At 39.1% G+C, this 20,304-nt stretch overlaps 2 protein-coding genes across 5 annotated transcripts in view; both read right to left on the minus strand.

The window, feature by feature from the left end:
* Window positions 1-12,989, minus strand: part of bcr (BCR activator of RhoGEF and GTPase) — an 83,866-nt gene extending 70,877 nt beyond the window's left edge. For all 3 annotated transcript variants that reach the window (XM_034311224.2, XM_026929035.3, XM_026929034.3), the window contains exon 1: window positions 10,743-12,989. In XM_034311224.2, the coding sequence (XP_034167115.2) occupies window positions 10,743-12,222 (1,480 nt within the window). In that variant the 5' untranslated portion in view covers window positions 12,223-12,989. The remainder of the gene's footprint in view (window positions 1-10,742) is intronic.
* Window positions 12,990-15,087: 2,098 nt separating this feature from the next.
* Window positions 15,088-20,304, minus strand: part of atp2a2b (ATPase sarcoplasmic/endoplasmic reticulum Ca2+ transporting 2b) — a 31,841-nt gene continuing 26,624 nt past the window's right edge. The window contains exons 19-21 of one of the 2 annotated variants that reach the window (XM_026929038.3): window positions 20,157-20,274; window positions 19,679-19,799; window positions 15,088-15,643 (exon numbers count right to left, since the gene is read on the minus strand). In XM_026929038.3, coding sequence (XP_026784839.1) covers window positions 15,630-15,643; window positions 19,679-19,799; window positions 20,157-20,274 — 253 coding nt within the window. In that variant the 3' untranslated portion in view covers window positions 15,088-15,629. Of the gene's footprint in view, window positions 15,644-17,648; window positions 19,800-20,156; window positions 20,275-20,304 lie in introns of both variants that reach the window. The other variant, XM_026929037.3, reaches the window with a different exon arrangement.

Raw genomic sequence — 20,304 nt, forward strand, 5'->3', positions numbered from 1 at the left:
GGCTGTAATATGTTTAAGCAATAAAAAGGGAGTGCGAATTAAATATATGACTTTAAGCCAAGCACAAATGAAAAGGGTGTCTATTTTTAGGGCAGGGGGGAAAAAAATAATGTAATTTGTTACAATGGAAAAAGTGCTGTGAGTAAAAAGGCCTGCTCGGCTACAGTTGTACTGAAAGCCTAAATGACCATGAAGCCAAAAGAATTCAAATTCAAAACATATTTCTCAAACATTTTAGAAAGGAATGGAGATATATAGAGAAAGAGATAAAGAGAAAAATAGGGGAATAAGCATGATACTAGGGATCAAACCACAGCTTTCTAACAACAAAACACAAGGGGATGATGAGAAACTAAACCCGACTTACACGACACTTGAGAACCTGGTTTCCTGAAGCCTTTCTTTATGTGCATCATGTGCATTGATGGAGAGACACACATGCTACAGTCATCTACAAGCAAGCAAGTAGCTGCATAACAATATAAATGAGACACCAGCAGAAAATTTTAAACATTGTTTATAAAGCATTTCAACAAACCAAACTGCAAAGATGGCTTATTGATTCTGTGTTACTGAATGGAAAGTGTGAGTTCAAATCACAACACCAACAAGCTGCTAGCACTGGGCGTTTGTGCAAGACCCTCAACCCTCACTTTCTCAGAGAGTGAACAATTCCAGTTAGAGTAGACATTTCCAATAAGAGTGAACATGCTCAAAGAGAGTGAACATTTTCAGTGAGGGTGAACATTTCCAATGAGAATAGAAATACCAAAAGACAGTGAACATCGCCACTGAATGTGTGAATACCAAGTGAGAGTGGACATACCCAATAAGAGTGGACAAACCCAATAAGAGTGGATATACCCAATAAGAGTGGATATACCCAATAAGAGTGGACATACCCAATAAGACTGGACAAACCCAATAAGACTAGACATACCCAATGGTATATGGTTGTTGCATTTCACACACATATCAATGTAGAAAATACCAATAGTGTTTATCAGGAAAACTGTTAAGATTTCTTTTTAATTGAAGTAGTTTTGGTATGTTTAATACATTTCTTGTCTTGCTATCATAATACCATATGTGTTATTTCAGCATGTGTGTTAAATTCTTAATTATTAGTCTGACAGCATTTAGTTTGAGCCATAGAGCACTCCAAGGACAAAAATGAATGTACTGAACATTCATAGCTGGGAAAATATTGGGATTAAATGGGTCAAAAGGGTCTTTCAGTTGCCATTTTCAGATCACATTTACAAAATGTGTGTACCATGATACACAGTGTTAAGGCCCAAATGTGAAAATAGAATGCTATAAATTTTTGGCTATATTACACACCAAAAATCTGAGCCATAAATCAGCCATATTTCAGCCATAAAAGACTTTTTCACCTCTTGCTTTACAATCTCCAGAAGAAGCTGACAGCAGAAGCCTGGCCAAAGCACAACAAACAACTCCAACTGACCACCAGATGCCAATTCTGCAACTCATAGTGTTGCCTTTATTACCATGATTTCCCTCCTGCCCATTCTGCAATGAATCCAACAAAAGCTTCACCTCATGCCCTATACTTACATAAATCCTACTACAAAAGACCAGCTGGAATGAGAATGAAGGAACAGATTTAGACATAAATGCAAGAATAAAGGTGAGAGGGGAAAAAAAGCAAGGATGAGGTCGAAATAGCACAATGCACAAATCATTTCAATGTTTAGTGACTGCATGCCACTTCGCAGAATTCATAAATGATGAAAATCAGTGTAGTGTGACTTAAAAGTGTGTAACTATCCAGTTGAATTCTATTTAAAGCCAAACATCTCACTTCCTTCAATGGTTATTTGAGGCAAGTTTCTGACCACAGAAGCCGTCAGTTGTAGTAGAGAAAAAGACACTGACGATAAATGTATGAGTCCTGACAGGAGAGAAAACGTTTCCTCTCTGCCTCACCCAGTGCGCTGAATCGCCACATCTCCAACCATCAGGAAAATCACAGCGGACACAAGCACTCTCCAAGTGTGTGGGTCAAAACTCAGGCCAGGCAACACTCACACACACACACACACACACAGATGCTTCCATACTAATACCACAACCACAATGGAAAAAAGCTAAATCCTTTATAACTAAGTCAGCTACTGAATAGGACCCTAGAGGCTTATTATTATTATAAAAACAAAATACTGTCTTTTACTGTAATTTTATTTTACGATTGTACAATTCTGTCAGATTTCAGAGCAAGCACTCGACAGGTAGAAATCCTCCGCAGTCTCCAAATGCCTGACTGACTCTTCAGGAAGAAAACACAGACAAAGCAGTGTGCTAACTGACTTCTTTTAACTAGCATGGTGCTACAACCAGAACTGCCGTTACTCAATGCTAAGTAAATGTTTAACTTTAACGTAATAATTTTTTTTACATAATAATCTTTTGTGCTAGCTAGCTTTATCATACTCTCTGCTAGCTCCCGAGCAAAGCTATAATCATGTAGCTATGTTATGCTCACTTCAACACACTAAACAAACATACCGATGCAGATTTACGTATGTGGTACAATAATAATAATAGTAATTATTAAACCGAACACTAACATTATAGGATGGCCAGTATTTCTAATACATATATTTAAAATACAAAATACTGGTTTGGCATTTATATTCCACGGCAGTGTGATTATGGTGGATTTTATTAAACTGTACGTTAGGTAAATTTTCTTTCTAAATGACTTCTGAATGACAGAAAGAATACAGAGATGTAGCAACGTGCTAACTGACTCCTTTTTAACCAGCATGGTGCAAAAACCATGACTGTGGTTACTGGATTTTAGTAAATGTTTAAATTTTTTAAATAAAATGTTAAAGTTGTTACAATCTGTAACATTCTGTATAATCATACTCTGTGCTAGCTAATGAGCTTGGCACTAGCTAGCTAGCTAATTAGTTAGCAAAGCTATAATCATGTAGTTACATTATGCTCTCAGAAGCACACTGAAGAAACATATAAAAGCAGATTAATGTACCTATGTGCTACAGTAATTCTTCATAAAATAACAGAGACAGAATAATTGAATGACCCCACATGATTTAGTGTGTTTCTGAAGAATATTTAGGATTAGCACAAACCATCACACACCAGAATGCTAACGGTATAATTAATCAAATATACAAATTATAATATACTGCAATGCACATGTTGGATTTTGACGCTAATGTGTTAGCGGGTTTTCTGTACACATAGTGGGTACACATACAGGTTAATTCAGGTGAATAAAACCTCTCCTGAATGATCCTGGTCAATAATCATATTACCACAGATAACACACTGAATTTAAATCTGTGACCTGAGGCCAGGAAAAAAAGACAGATCCTATCATAGTCAGACAGTCTAATTAAACCCTGTCCACCACAACAACAGTGAGTTAGTGCTTATCACAACAGAAATCGCTTTACAGGATGACAGGACTTGACTGGGAGAGGAAAAAAATTGGCAACAGTGACATGTGACACTAATCAGCCCCTCTCTCTTAAACGCTATTGAATAAAGAAGGGAACCCCCAGTGTCCTCAGGTTGGAGCTTTGATCTCTTTGGCTTTTCTCCTTGTTTAGTGGAAAACTCAAGACACACACAGCAGAAAGGTGCAAGCCCGGTAATTGGGTGCACACACAACAAATTCGAAGCAGCTGTCCAGGCTGCATGAGGGAGCGAATCTGGCTGGAATATAAAGAACGCTTCATTTAACCACAAGAAAGAACAATCTGGAAAGTCTTATTTTTATCGAGCAGTGAACAATGCTTGATTTATTTGTTACCACACAACACAATTAGAGAAGGGCCCTAAACAAATGCTACAATGTAAGAATGTATTTTATGTGCATTGAGCCCAACAGACACCCACACATTAAGGCTGAGCAATATATCATTTGTTAATTGTTAATGCAATAATATTCTTTGTTGTACTTTTATTGCTGAAGTCTGCAACGTGCACAATTCTGCAGGAGTCCTCTACCATGGCACCGGTGTGATTTAATTATTTAATTACATTTTTAAATGAACATTAACAGTGACGCATTATTTGAATTTTCTCTACCAGCAGCTCTGACAGTAGTCACATCACATTTTTATATTAATGCTCTATATTAACATAAAATGTTTTCTATAGTCACTTACACAGGGTCCTGTTCGGTGGATTTTAATCTACACTAAATGGATTAAGAACATTTTATAACAAAAAAGACATATTTGTTAATATGATGAAGCTTTCTGTAAAGAAAAGTGTAACATTTATGGAAGAAGTCTCCAGCGTCAGCACTTTGTAAGAGCAGAGGTAAAGCCATACATTTATGTTTTCTACCATGGAAAAGGTTTAAGGACAGAGGATGTTGTGTTTTGCAGTTTCTTGGTAGCAAGCTGCATTTTTTGGGCTTATTAACTTCAAGAGAAAGCGAGGTTTAGAGCTGCTACCACAACGTTATATGTTACTATAAACTGATAAATAGTATGACATGTTTTTATTTGAAAAAAAAAAAAAAGGGTAGGCCATTCTTTGACAAAGAGTTGTATACTAGTGTGGTATAAAATACTTCAGAACTGGATAACCAAAAAATAACCCATTGTGTTTTACTCCATTGTATAGAAATATATTCACAACATGCTATTTTCATTCCACCACGTCATAGGGTCTAGAATATGTAGGGCAGCAGACACGGGCATCTTAGGGAGTTGATGACGCATTAAATTTAACGAGTGACAGACCAAACAGACCTGACTGTTCCTCTTGTGACTGAAGTGTGATTTGGGATAATTTGGGGTGTCACAAAGCCACATTTTTGGAATCCAAAATACAAGCAGTGTCACATCTGATGCTAATCTACACCCCCTGCTCTAATCACACTCCACTGCTCTGGAGTCCAGTATAGTATTTAGCGCTGAATATGAGGTGAGTGTTGCTAGCTTCAGCTCAGAAAATAAAGACCCCCTTTGTTTAGAGAGCTAAGCACTGGACAGGCTTTTCTAACACCAGCTATTTCTTGAGCTTTCTTTTGGGATGGCTGCAAATTCACAGGGTGCCTGTGTTTGAGACCTTGGCAATAACGCTCCAGCAAACACACACACACTTTGTGGTCTGGGTGGGGTGTGTGTCCACAAGCAGGCAGGCCTGAGGGCAGCACCCGCAGTGCCCACAGTACAGGGTGGGTCGGATTTTCTGTTCTTCCTCTGGCCTGGGGGTCATGGTCCAGACCCTGATCCCAGGTTTGTGCTGCTGGATACACACAGACAGACAGTCAGAATGTCGCCCACCTCAGGAAACTCACCGCAGGAGGTTTGCCATCTGCGCTGTGTCCAGTATTTCTGACTGCCAACTGCCTACTGGCTACCACACTGCCCTTTGTAGTCTCCTCTGTAGGCAGTGAATCTACATTGACCAAGTCTAGAACCTTCAGAGAGATCTGGACAAAATATCCAGCAAGATTCCAGCCAAAGTAGCTTTTCCACCAAGCTTACATGCCCTGCAGTGGTTAAATATACAGCTCCAGTGTTATATACAGTGATACCTTTCTGGTAACCTAACAGTTTGGCAATCACAATGAAATAGTGTAAAGATTGGACTGAGCTCTAGGTACATTCTAGTTGAATGGATATTACAGAAGACATATCCTAGTCATCTCTGAGGCATCCCTTTAGCATTCGGGCCCCAAAACCAAACTTTTCCAAAGTCAGGTCTTGATGAAAGCCTTGAGGATATCTGGTCTTCAAATAATGCATGCTCTAAAAACTTCTAAACCCCATCAGGGTAATCCTCCCCCCTCTCTCAGCAGGAGCAGAAGAAGTTGGGATTGGTCCAGCCCCCAATTGCCTTCTGTGGTTCCTGAAGCTTCAACTGCACAGACTTCAAAGCCTGTTGGGGACTTTTTTGACTCTTCATGGCATCCTGCATGGGTAACATCTTAACGCCTCACCCCACCTGACTGAAGGGTTTTCTTTCATTAGCATATCAAGTGCACTTCTGTTCACTCACTGCTGCCTTTTTCCTTACACTCCCCTGAGTGGCTTCCAGCTTCTGGGTGGAATTTTTCTAACCCTGTGGGGAATGCACGTTCACACCATGACAAAACATGGTAAATGCAACTGTCCAAACATGCTAAACTTAGGAGCGAATAAGTACAAATATCTTATTTTTCAGTGGGATAAACAGGGGAATACCACAGTCATCTACTCATCATTTAGAGCGTGCTCTGGTTCTGAGTGCCAGCTGCCACAGGAAAGCTCTCCTCAGATGGTCCTGAGCTTTTACTCTGGATAAAAATAAGGACTGGAAGATCTGACCTCAGTCCAGTAATGTTGGACAATATGTGTATTGAGCAGAACATGTTTCTCTACTTGCATCAGACCATCCATTTAAATACCCACCCATCCACCTCTCCCTCACACAAAGCTGAATTTTTCCTTAATTGCATTCAAACTGAAGTATTTGCTTTGATCCGAAATTTGTGAGGTGCAGGATAGAAACCATAACCTCTAACACACACCAGTCAAATCTGGTGTTTAAACACATTTACTGCATTCAGCTCTTTCTGGCATTAAAGGGAAGAAGCACATGACTGCAAAGCAGCTTCCAGGTTCAACTGAGGCACCACCTCAGGAACCAATAAAATCTAGAGCTGAGTTTCCTTACCATGTATTTAAATTTCCATTAGCACTGAGTCATGAGTCATGATTTCCTGTGTTTCTCACTATGAACTGCTAAGATTCCAAGGTGTATGCGAAAGGATTAATATAATGTTACAAATAAAATATTCAGCTAAGAGTTTATTAAATTCATGTAATTTTAATTTTTTTTAAACAAAAAAGCTCCTAATCACTACATAAACCCACCTTCTATCTTCAGCTTAACTCCCCTTTTATCTACTTTAATCTGCCAACAAGTAAGGGTAAAGGCTAATGCGTGCTTCCTCCAAGACCAATGAAGTCAGCCAGTAGGAACAATTATCAACATTTTATTGACAAAAATAAATGCACTTGCCCTTAAAAAGAATTAAAATTAAAACTAAACACTTAAGAAGAACCTATTTAAGGGGTTTGGAGAAATATTCATTCAGGTTTCATCAACTACACCTAAACTAGAGTTAACCAAATGACTAAAATGTGACGAAAACTACTGTGTATTTTTGGCAAAAAAAATAAACTAAAGTTAAAAAAAAAAAATCCCCAAAACAAGCAGAAAATTTTGAAATTGTTTTAAAAATATATAATTTACTTATTATTCAGATGTACATCAAGCTGGAGAATGCATACGTTGGTTATAGAAATGCAGGAATATTTTAATGAAGGAAGTGTTGTGCTCCCGTTGCAACGTGAATGTACCATAACTGTATTCTGCATTCATGAGCCACCAGAGAAAAGAAGGCTGTCCTTCCTACCCAATTATGTGAGTTTGTGAGGGTTTGAACTTGTAACATCCCAACGTCGAGCTTGTTCAACTGAATTTATCAACTACAGAACTAGAACTACAGTATGTCTGCCAATTGAAATAAAAGTGAAGGATTTTTACAGTGTTTCATAACCTGACCATTCTTAACAATTACAAAATGGAAACTCAAACACCATTAAATGAAAGGCTGTAATCTGTGTCTAGTCATGTAGTATGTGTAGGGAGGCAGCTGCACAGGGGCCCAATCCTTTTATCCATAATGAATGACTGATGTTTTCTTGGAAGCTTGTGTGTGAGCGGCGAGGGAGAGCTGTTTGTTGTCCTGTGCTTCCTCTCTCGCTCTCTCTCTCTATAACGATCTCTAACCGACACAAGGACATTTCAGCCTGAATCTCCACTTCAAAAAAGGGCAAATAAAAGACATTAGGAAACAATTGCATTTGTTGTTTACAAGAAGGACCTCCATTGTGGGAATGAGGCTTTACTGGAAGAGCAGAACACCACATGGGCCTGGCATTCACTGAAGAAATAACACTAAAAAACCCTTTTTTGAGATTTTTTGTACATCTGAGACACAGTAAATATGATGTACACTGATAGCAGCAAATATAAGGTTCTCCTGCCATCACTAGCATTTTGCTATTTTTATAAAGAACACAGAGATCCTGTGTAGCGCTTAGCACTTGGAGATCTAGCACCTGGTGTTGCCATATGTATGCTCAATCACTTACTCTCACTACACACATAAATACGGCTACTCTTTTTCCACAGACACACACACACAAGGCAAGCCAGGAGCGGAGGGAGATGCTCACACTGTTACGCAATAGGACATCTGTGCATCTTTACAGCCTGCACTGAAGCAAGAGACAGCAGCTCAAACACACACACACACATACAGCACTTTACCTCCTCCTGTCTTTATTTATCTTTCTCTTCCTTAAAGGTATAAATAGTGGTTGTGATGGAAAATCACATTGAGTTCCATCAATTTTTGAGCCAAAGCCATGCCTTGAAACTCATTCACATGCACTGCCAAGGAAGAACACCAGAATGAAAGTGCATGATGACTGACAGGCAGGTAGACACTCCTCCTTGTCCTGATCATCGTGTGGTTTTTGAAGATATCGGAATGTGACAACTTAAAAAATCACTGAAGGTATTATTTCACATGTTCATGGTTAAAAAAAAAACTGAGGCAGTAATACAAAATTGGTGACTGCTGCTGTAGTAAACTGCAGAACAAGTCAGTAATTGTCAAGTAAAGGTTGCAACGGTGCAATTATTTTGAATACACACTACTGCAAAGTCATGAATGAGGAAAGAAGAAGATTACGGGTAAACAAAAACACATGAGAGAATAGGAGTTAAACTTTTAAGTCAAAAGTAATGTCAAAAGTAATGTTTTGGTGATTTAATTAGTTGAAAATGCAAATAACGGGTCCTAAATAAATGATTCCTTTAAATGCTTGTTGTACAGTACAGTGTGTATTTCAGGTTCTCAAGTTGCCCCAAAACCAAAAACTACAACCTCCGCATTTTTCTAGCTCTGTTTTCACTCAAAAAAAAAAAAAAAAAAAAAAAAAAAAAATCAGCACTGATTTCACTACCAACACAGTGACACCATCTAACTTAAAGGCGTTTAAGGGAAAATTATATTTTAACATAGAAACAAAATAGTTAGAATAATAGTCTGAAATACGATTTCAGCTTCAAGGTTAAAACTGTGGCACATTTTTTAAGAACTACAGTTTTAGCCATTTTAAAAATGCTTTTCTTCTTTTACACACATATATATAGAATAAAATAGTTCGCAGGACCTGCACAGCTGGACTGACTAGTACATGCGATGGTTTCTTCTGTGTTCTCAGATCTCTTTATTTTTACCACTGTGTACTATACATATGTTACTTCTAAGTCATGATTGTTTTCCTTTCATTGAGGTTCAAAATGGGTATATGATGCTTGACCCTGTATCTTTAAGGTCTGAGTGTGATATGGATTTTCCTAAAAGCAAAATAAGGAACATGAGGCAACAGGAATAGCAAACAAGAGGGAAGCAGGCTACAAAGTTAACATCCTATTCAGTCTGTCCATAGTATGTATCTGAATGAATCACAGCTATAATTATAAAGTGGAAGAAGGGAAAAAACAAGAAAACGTTTATTTAAGAAAAAAAAAAAAAAAAAAACTGGTACAGCTCCTTCACCACAGCCAGAGTTTAACAAGCAGCAGCCAAGTGTCATCTTTTTTTTATTTTTTTTGACAGGAAACAAAATGGCTGTAATTCAGCAGTGTAGCCCTGGGCATGCTCAGCGGAGTTCAGCTGGTGTCTGTCTGTCTTTGTCTGCCCTCAATGTTATCTTTCTCTCCCCACAAAGAAGACCTCCTTGGCATGAGAATGGGTAAGCAGTGACTGCTGAGCGTTCACCACATCACACTACACCACTCTTAACACCTCCAGGCTACACACAGGTTAAAGACACTGGATATGTTTTCAGGAAATAGTTTGTCTCTGGTCCAAGGTTCCTGTTAGTGTGCTCATAAACCCGGTCGAGAGTTGGAACTGCTTTGCCTGATGAGTCAGAGTCTCTCAGACACCTGTGGATGGATTCTTTGCAAGGATAGCACAGTGTTCCAGTTTGCTATTATTCATCTCAGGAACCAGCAGTATAGTGATAAGCTGTCATTCAACTCAGATTCAGGACATATCTGCAAAGGTGTCAGGTTTCACTAAACTAAGTTCGGATTCTGCTTGGCCTGAAGGTCCGTTAGCAGAAGTAAGCAATGAAAGGTTGAGACATGGATTTAGCACAGTATTAGCACTGTGGTAAAAGCTCCCTCCACTACAGTCGCTCCTGACAAAAAGAGAGACTCAGGAGACTCGTATACGAACCCTCTCAGTCTGACCTCATCGTCTAAATGAGCTCTTTCAGTTAATTACTCAACATCTCTCATGCCCAGTGAACCCACATTCACTGTGGACACAAAGCCTCCAGCTGTCTCTATCATACAGTGTGAAGGACACAGTAAAGACCTGTGAGAGTGTAGTAACTCAGCAAAACCTAAAAGTGATCTACAGAACCAAAGAGCTGAATAATATTCAGTGAATTTTAATTCCACAAAAATTAGAATACACACCAAGAATACATTATTACTGCCACGACATTGCACAGACCGCACAAACGCTTTGTCCAGTTGTCTTACCGTTTCTTTGTAGCCACCCAATATTTTAAAAAAAAAGTCAACAATTACTAGTCAAATTGCCAAGTTTGCTCAATACACCAAAAAGTGCACAAACCATCACTTACCGAGATCTCCATGGTAACTGTTGTCATGGGATGTCCTAATAGAGGGCGTGGAGTCTCCATCATGGGGCCAGATCTGTCCCGTTTTGCGGACACCGACAATAGTGGCCTCTGAAACAACCACGTGTGGCTGCCTGTGTCTCTTCTGGGACTGCGGCGTCGGAGGGCTACTGCTGTCCAATGAGTGCTGAGAGTTCTGTGAGGGTGAGCGGCTTTTCTCCCTGAAGGGCCTGCGGAAGGCGGCGGTTGGGCTAGGCGACACGTGACTTGACTGTCCTGACGAGAAGTCGTCCTCGCTGGAGGTCAAGTTCTCATTGGAGCTGCAGTCAGGTGTGTAGCCGCCCCCTCCTCCACCAACATCTTCCAAGCTTCCAGGTGAGTAGGATCTCCTCGGCCAGGTGAGGTGATGGTCATCATTGCTGGCATGCTCTCGCATCGTGACCCGACCATCACCACTTTCACTGGTCACATAAACCCCGCTGTAGGGCTGAAAATCTGACGGATGCCACGGAGGAGGTGGTGGTTTATTTCCATTGGGCCGAGCAGTGCCATCTCTGTTGTACCGAGGGTTGGGTTCTCCATCTTCACATTCTGCGTCATAGCCGCAGGTGCTCTCACTGGATCGGCCCCTACAAACGGGCCTGGGCCGCAGGTCACCAGCGACAGTGGCCAAGTTGCCTGGCAGGGAATGAAGGGAACGCTTGCGCTCCATTTGCACGGCCTGTGTGCCAAGGGAACTGATCTTGTCCGAAACGTCGCGATCATTCACTCGCACCAGGCCCTTATCATGATGGAATTCCATGTTGGCATAGAAAGGCTGCTTGTCTTGGCCTCCTCTCCCATCTCCGGCTGAGTGTGAGTTGGCTCGTTTGATCCGCTCAAAATTGGAGCGCAAAGCGGCCACCCCAAGTCCCATGCCTGGTTTGTCCTTAGGACATGGGTCGGATGGGAGCTCCTTGTCAGGAGGAGGATGCGGCCTGCGAGGAGAGACACCCCCCCTCTGTTTAGATGGTGAAAGCCCATCTGTCTCACTGCCCTGCCCTAGCTGGTGGGGCTCAAACCCTGACTGCAGTTCCAGTCCATCTCCATGCGAGGCGGATTTCCTAGCCGGAGGAGGCCGTGGTTTAGGCCTGGCTTCTCCTACAGGCTGGAATCTGGTGCGATCCCCCTGACTAGGTTCCTGCGTTTGTGAGTGCTGGGGGTCCGCTCCACCTGCTTGAGCATCCCCCTCGGCCATCTGTGCCTTCCTGAAGCCCCAACGCTGTCTGTCATAACTTTTTCTCTCTTTAGCAAGCAGCGTCTGGAGGTAGATCATGCGGAAACGCTCTTTGTTCACCTCTAGCTCCAGCCGCCTAATAGACGCCTTGCACTTCTCCAGTTCCTGCTCGATGCCTCCCACGGACCTCAGCTCCATTTTCGGAGGCTCCGACTCTGGAAACTGTGCCTTCCAGGCCTCAATAAATCCCACAGGCTCCACCATCATCGATAAGTTATTTAGGTTAAAATAATTCAAGTATGTAAGGTTGATGCAGTCACTTCGAAGCGACTTGCTTTTAATGAAACTTAATTTGCAAAACTCAACAGTAGGAGTTTATAACAAGGGATAACCTTGTATAAACCACAGAATGTTCAAGATTTCCCAGGGATTGTCCTTATAAATATGGATTTCTTCTCTGAAACTGGTTTCTTCTAATACAAACCAACCACGCATCAACGCGCACACTGGAGGGAAACAACGGGAAAGCTGATGGCATACTCCCATGCATCCTTCTTCCAGGAGCACAGCAGCAGCGGACCACAGCACAATGACAGCATCTGGACACGATCATTCAAACCTCAAGCAGTCTGTTACACAGAATCAACCCGTGATTTCCAAGCACCACAATCCCTCTTCAGTTCATCCAGGTGTAAAGTCTTGTCGTTGTCCTGCTTCTATTCAGGATGCGACGCCGTTTTTCCATCATCATCACCACCATCACCATCACCATCATCTCCAAAGCTCTTTTGTGTACCGACGTGTGAGCGTCATAATAAAATAAAAACCCCAGAAAAAAAAGCAGTGAAAGCCGTTTCTTATCCGTAACGCAGACTCCAGACCTCGTCGTCCTGCCGGATAAGATACTGTAGAAAAATCCTGTCACGATATTCACGCGTTTTGTTATCACGCTGTTTAATTAGTCGGGAGATTTCTGCGCTGGAGATACTGGTCACTACGCAGCGCTCCTGTCTGAAAAGCTGAAGGGAGGGGCTTGTACAGGAAAGGGCGGGGTCAGTGAGTGTGATTGACAGTGGGCAAGGAAAAGGGAGGGGCTGATGGACATGATTGGCATTTAGTAGGATGAATCAAATTCGTCCTAGATGACAATCTGGGCTGATTTCAGACCCTTGTGTTGTGTTTGTTCTCCTTTAATTTATTTATTTTAAAAAAGACAAAAAAAGAAAAAAAACTGTATTTAAAAAAGTACATATACGATATTTATATTATAGTCTATAATTATATTATGTTATAATTATATATATATATATATATATATATATATATATATATATATATATATATAATATGTTTTTTTTTCCTATAAGAAATTAGCTAAGGGAAAATTACAAAAATAACAACAACAAATTATATATATATAATTATATATATATATATATATATATATATATATATATATATATATATATATATATATAATTTGTTGTTGGTATTTTTCTAATTTTCCCTTAGCTAATTTCTTATAGGAAAAAAATACAGATCTAATATTATATTTATGTCCGATTTGCTGCAATTAATCTACGTCATTATGGTTATGGTTACGAAAGAGTTATCCTGTCAAAAATGTGGCTAAAAAAATCCAATAAGTCCGAAATATCATTATATACCATATACTGATAACTGTTTTTATTATCTGTTTTTGAACAGATAATATATAACCTAATTATTTTACCCTTGAATGAGATTTTAAGACACCTATTGATCACCTATTTTATCTATTTATCATTCTTAAATAAAATTAAATATTAACCAGAGTAAGTCATTAATAGTTCTTAACTGATTGTGCCACAAATGTTTCTATTCTACATACAGAAGTAAATTCAGCATCCGTTTAATAAACGGCTACTGTTTAATTTCTTATCTTTGGCGCCCCCAAGTGTCCATATGAAGTATTGCAAGAAAAGCGGAAACGTTTCTTTCCTTGTGTGTGATCTTATGAAGTTCTTGATTACAAATATAAATATATATTCACTTACACTTAAACAACCCTCAATTATCAAAGTTATTATTTATAATTGAGTTTTATATAGTTATTATTCTGTTTAACTAGTACGTTACATTAAAGCTTAATTTAAATTTAATCCAAACCTCAATACCTCAAAACAAGTCACCCAATAAATAATGTGTTTAAAATTGTCTAATAGCCATTTTAATAAAGATTATATTAAAATGTGTTCTATGGGAGGAAATTTCAGGAGTAATGGTTCTAATAAATATGCAAAATGTTATGGTGCATACTTAAATAATGAGGCTAATATTTTAATAGTTTTATTAGGATTAAGTTACAGTTTTTCTCAATTGCTAAGACATATTTCCTGATACCATGCACCATTTTCTCAAAACTACAAACACAAATCCAAAACTGCACACACAGTCTGGACAAACCTTCATGGCACAACCAAATACTCAGCTCAAAAACATGTTATCTCCCATCTAAACCAAATTTTGTCCTCAGATAGCACACACCACGTGGTTTGTTCCAGGCCATGCAAATGCACCTGTGACCCTATTTATTCATCCAGAGCTTCTGATTGGTGTGTGCACAGTTTTGCTTTGCAGTGTTTGGGCCTGGAGAATTGTGTGTTAATTGAGTTCAGGTTTAGATGAACTGAGTTAATTATATTGAGTGCTAGTGCTTTCTGAATGATTCTGAATGCAAAATTGAGGGTTTTTTGTGTGTATGATTTTGCACAAAATGTTCAACAAATCTGAAGCATGTGTCAAAACACCTTTTTTGTGTTTAGATTTTTGGGAAATGATCCCCTTTCCCTTTTGGTAGCTGAAGAAATAGTTTCAAATATTTTGCTCAGAATCAGTTTTTAGTGTTTAATTGATTGAGAAAAACTGTAATAAAAATTAATCTCTATTGAGAGGGTCCATTAATTTTTTTTTAATGGTTATATAAGTCCCTGCCTGAGAACTCCTATTATAGCAAATGTTATGGACAATATACTAATGTATTATATCTGTTTTACACAACTGTAATATAACAATAATATTAATAATAATGTATTGTTTGTATAGCACCTGTACAAAAAAGAGGACAAAATTCAAAACAAAATTTTGTGTTCATAAAATCAACCTGGTGAGTTTATTTGTAAAATGATGTCCATCTTATCATACCATTGAGCACCGATGTACACAGCAAATACTATATAAATATAGATAAAATTGCTTAGCTACTTACAACAGAAGGCATGCATTTTACTATATATTATACATATGTATACTGTATAGAAAACTGACATTTTACACAGTTTAAAAAAGGAATTTAACATATTTAGATGTAACCTATACTGACAAACTGATTGCAAGGCAGCATGATATGCAATGGTAGACAATTTTCTTGTTCATACAAAATAGAGGAGCAAGGATGCTGGAAGCCCAGCCTGCACACAGTTTATCACTCTCCTCTACAAAGCAAAAAGAATTCACAGTTGTCCATTCAGCCTTTTGTCCTTTGTTAATCATTTGCTCCATCAGTAAAGAACAGCTGCTCCTGCCGGTCAAACCAAGGATCATGCAGCGTACAACATGGAGGAGGGAATGCCACATGCACAAAGAGAAGCGTCCAGTTTCCTCCCCAGAACAAGCTGGAGGGAGACGGGCACGTCTTACAAGGCGCAAGCTGTGAAAAGAAGAGTAGAAGAGAGAAAGGATGAGCTTGAGATTTAAGCCAGCCATCAGAGACAGCAAGCATGACAAAAAGCTATGCAGAAAAGACTATAAGCATGCTATTTCATCAACTCATCACAGACTCCTACAATTCTTTCCAATGGAAGATGCGTAGAATTTGTGTTATGATATGGAGACTGATTAACGATAGCTAAGGACAATAATTAAAAAAAACATTTTATATTTTTTTAAAGCAGCAGTTTGTAATTTTTTTAAAGCACTCTGCTGCCTGTGAAGTGACTTTCACCAGCAAATAAACCATACAGTCTATTTAAAAAATTACAAATGCCTAATGAGCACAAAACTCTGACTGATGCCTCCTTGATTCAATCCTATATCCATCTGCATACGATCAAAGTCTACCATTTTAAAGCAAATATAAATTCTTCAACCATGCTCAGAGGAATCAAGGAACAAGGAAAGAAAAGGATTTTGGATCAAGGATACGCAGGTATTCGGTTGTACAGTTACAAAAAAAAAATTCCAACAAAATTGACAATACATAAATACACACACAATGAATAATCCCAAATAAAAATAAACAACGAGTACAAATAAAATCCTTGCATGAAAGTCAATTTTTGTCTTGCTTTTAAGTGTGTGATGTACACACGCAATAATGTTTTAAATAAGGATAATTCAGTGTGTAATCACTGCTCTGTATGGGAAGATTCATTCTACAGGCAATGTAAAAATTCACTTTAGAGTGACTCTTCAGTGTGCATTTAAACAAAGTTTTCATTTGGAAAATGCATTCCTTCATGAATTCAGTGCATTGAAAGGAAACAAGTAGGTGCAAATAAAGAAATTAGAAGCACTCCACATTTCCCTAATGAGTCACATTTTAAAGAAGAGGGGGCAGAACTACTCTCCAGCTCACAAAAATGTAACCAGAATTCTGAAATGAAGAGCCATTTTGTGGCATGGTTGTCAGTTCAATGCATTTTTTTTTAATTGTGTGATTATTACAGGTATAGAATGTTTCAAAAATATAAAGTGCACCCTTAAAGCTTGAATGCCTGAGCAAAGCGCAGGTGGAAATGAGAAATCTGATGGGCAGCAGCCAGAGGAAGGTTTATGAGGGGGGGTGGGGGCCATTAATTTCAGAAACTGTATAAGGGTCTTGGTAAGATTTGTTCTCTATTACCAGGCACCTTATTTATGTCTCACATAAATCATACAGGACATGAAGGACATTCAGTGTTGGATTTAAGAGTCATATATTTGTGTAGCATTATTATATGACAAAGAAATCAGTCTTTTATTTGTTAGTGCTATTGTTAGTTCAATCACTTACTGAAAACAAACTCAAAGATGTTTAAGCTTTTTATGGTTAATTATACCACAGCATTGTTGAATTATCAATTGTGATTGATCGTAATCGAACAACACAGGTGAAGTTCTCTGTGTGGAGACATTTATCAAACAGTTCTGGAAGGAGTCTCCAGTGTCAGCGTTTTATAACAATAAAGTCTTCAGGAGAGAGGAGTTTGTGCTTTGCAGTTTCTTGGAAAGAAACTGCAACTTTTGGCTTACTAACTTAAAGACAGAGAAGAAAAAGGCTCTACTGAGGTAATGACTCTTTATAGTTGCTATAATGTAAGTGCTAACAGGAACTAACTTGTTTCACAGACACTCCCCAGTATTTATCCTAACTATAAATGTATTTAAAAAAAACTATTAGGGATCACTCAATAGGATCTGATCTCAATAGGAAAATATTAGTGCTGGCAAATGTTAGTGCTGTGGTATAAAAGGAATAAAACTCTTCAGGACATACCATTACAGGAAACTAATCTACTTTGGGGTGCTAATTGGACCTCTGCTTCTCGTCAGGCTGCGCCACACCACCCTGTCTTTGATTATTTTTCTATAACAGCACACAACCAAGTGTCTTACTTAATTCTTTAGCTTATTAGCATGGTTAAGATTAATAAAGGCATGTTAATAATACTCACTCGGTGAAGGGGACGCCCATTGATGGCATAACAGAGGGGAAAAGCAGAGTTGTTAGGTACCAACACTGGCAGTGCCACTCAGATGGCACAGTAACATGCTTCATGTGGCATGTAATAATGACAGCTTTTCACAAACAAGGATTAGGCTTACGACTGGGATTGCTAAACACTCGATCTGTGATGTAAAACGTTAATTGGTACAGGTAAATTGAGTACATGTGCTATGTACAAAATGACAGGGTCCTGCAGTAGCACAAGCTAGCTCTTCAGTTTGTGCTTGCCTGGTCAAACGTTAACTTCTTATTGTATTTACATTATTTCAAGTATAATTGCTCCTGTAACTCTACATATATATACTATGTAAAAACAAACCAAAAAAAAAGCCAGTAAAATAAAGAGACACGCACTATTTTTAATTCAAATGGTCCATGAGTGTATTTTCTTGAAGTAGAAAAAAAAAGGGAGAGTGAAACATTTTGGTTTTGCATCATAAAATCCATGTCCTAAATGCACTATTTAATAAACCTATCATGTTAACATTTTTTTCATCTCAGACCTACGCCGTACATGGCAACATTTACATCCATGACTCACCCACCCCACCCTGCCTCAAACACTTCTAAATTAAGTTAATAAGTCAAATCAATTATAAAATACAAAAGAAAATACATCCTTAAAACGGGGGGGAAAAAAATCAGGGACAGGATGATTTGATTTATATTTTTTCTGCACAAGCCAAGAGGGGCACACCTCAAAGCAACAAGGTCATACACAGGATGTGTAAAGCTCAGTGAGGCGAGAAACTAATCAGACTGTATTGAGGTAGCTGTGCTCTGCCCAGTGCAGAAAAACTGGCTTTAATAATTAAGGTATTAAAAAAAATAATAAGGAAAACACCAAAATGGAGGTTATTATACAAAGGGGAAGACAGACAAATAAATGAAAACCCACACATAATGCATGCAGGATACACAACATGCAGCTTCCATTTCAGGATCTGATTTAGTCGATGCGTTCACTCCCACCCAAATGTCCTATACTCCTATGCCTCCGCTCTGAACAAGTCGAACATTCACACTGGACACAGTAAACAAATGTAAACAGCTTTCCTAGTCTCCCCAGCTATGTTTAGGCAGCTGTGTAGGATGCTCAAACTGGATTCTGTTCTTGTACATGGCTTTTTTTTTTTTTTTTTTTTGACAAATTTGTGCAATTTGTGACAAACTACCTGATCTCATTTTACTTCAAATGCATCCTTACGCCAGAATGAAAATGACTCGCCTCTGTGTTATGGCTTTATGGAAATATACAGGAGAGGAAGGAATAATAATTTAAAAAAAAGTTAACCGGCTGCCTAAACTTAACCCGTCATTAAGTCACGTCAGTGGATTCCTTATAATACAGACCAAAAAACAAATGAGTTGTATAAAATAGTGTTCAAACTTGGTACACATCGTAGAGCTTTTCTTCATGCACTGAAAGGGAGGACACAAAAAATCAAGACAATGACTTTAGTATTTCTACTTTGTCTGAAATGCAAATTCTTAAAAACTAAAAAGAAAAAAAAAAAATAAGGCAAAAATAACACAAATGACTGTTTTAAGACCAAACCAGCAGAACGTCCAGACGTGGGAATAATAATAATGGTCATTAATACTTAAAGACTTCAGCTCTATGTGGTCCCCTCCATACCCGCTAGACATGGTTTTTAAAAAGAACTTTGTTACATTTATTATATTATTGTTATGTTCGTGTTAACGCGGTCCTCCTCGTGCACATTCACTGGTGCACAGGCACACTTAACACACATACATACACACACATTCTTTCTATCTACACACTGAGTGAGGGGAAGGGGGGTTTGTGTTTCTGTGCTCAGATGAGTCAGGACCAGAACATTTCAGCCAGGTTAGTGTCGTTGCTGTAGATCCAGAGCACCAGGGGGAGTGAGAGCGCCACGAAAGGCCAGGAGATGCCCTCGGTGCAGGCGCTGAGCGAGCACTTTCCCGTGGGCGTGTCCAAATCTTTACCGGGTTCGAGGTAATTCCTGGCTGTGAATTTCAGCACCTCGTCTAGCAGGATGACGGGCAGCGAGATCTTCAGCACCATCAGCCACTGGGTCATGTTCAGCGGGGTGATCTGAAAGATCATCTGTGGACAGCGGAAGAAGAGAGAAATCAATATGGGAAATGAAGACTTGGCCAAACAAATATGTGGTGATAAGCGCAAACTATTTTTTATGAATTTATGAAGATAGAAGTTTCATCAACAGCTGTAAAGTTTTTACGGACACACTGTCAGTCACGGGTGGTGCAGGAAAGCAAAGAAAACAGCATCTATTTTTTCTCTGTGTGTTCAGATCCTGAAATGAAAGCTGCAAGCTGTGCATCAGCGAGCGAGGCCAACTATGCTCTCATGGACTCCTGGTCAACATTTTATAAAACATGTCTCAGAACCAGCTGTAATCTCTGTAGTCTCTTAGATCAATCTCTATAATGCAGCTCGTACCGGCAGAGGCTCCACATAGAGGATGAGGAAATGGAGTGACATGGAGAGGCAGATAGCGCCCAGCAGCCAAACGTTCTCCCATGGGGGCATGCGCAGCAGAGACTGGTTCTCAGACACACTGAAAAACACAAAGTGACCATTATGAGTC

Source organism: Pangasianodon hypophthalmus, chromosome 15 (genome assembly GCF_027358585.1).
Source record: "Pangasianodon hypophthalmus isolate fPanHyp1 chromosome 15, fPanHyp1.pri, whole genome shotgun sequence".
NCBI classification, from domain to species: domain Eukaryota; kingdom Metazoa; phylum Chordata; class Actinopteri; order Siluriformes; family Pangasiidae; genus Pangasianodon; species Pangasianodon hypophthalmus.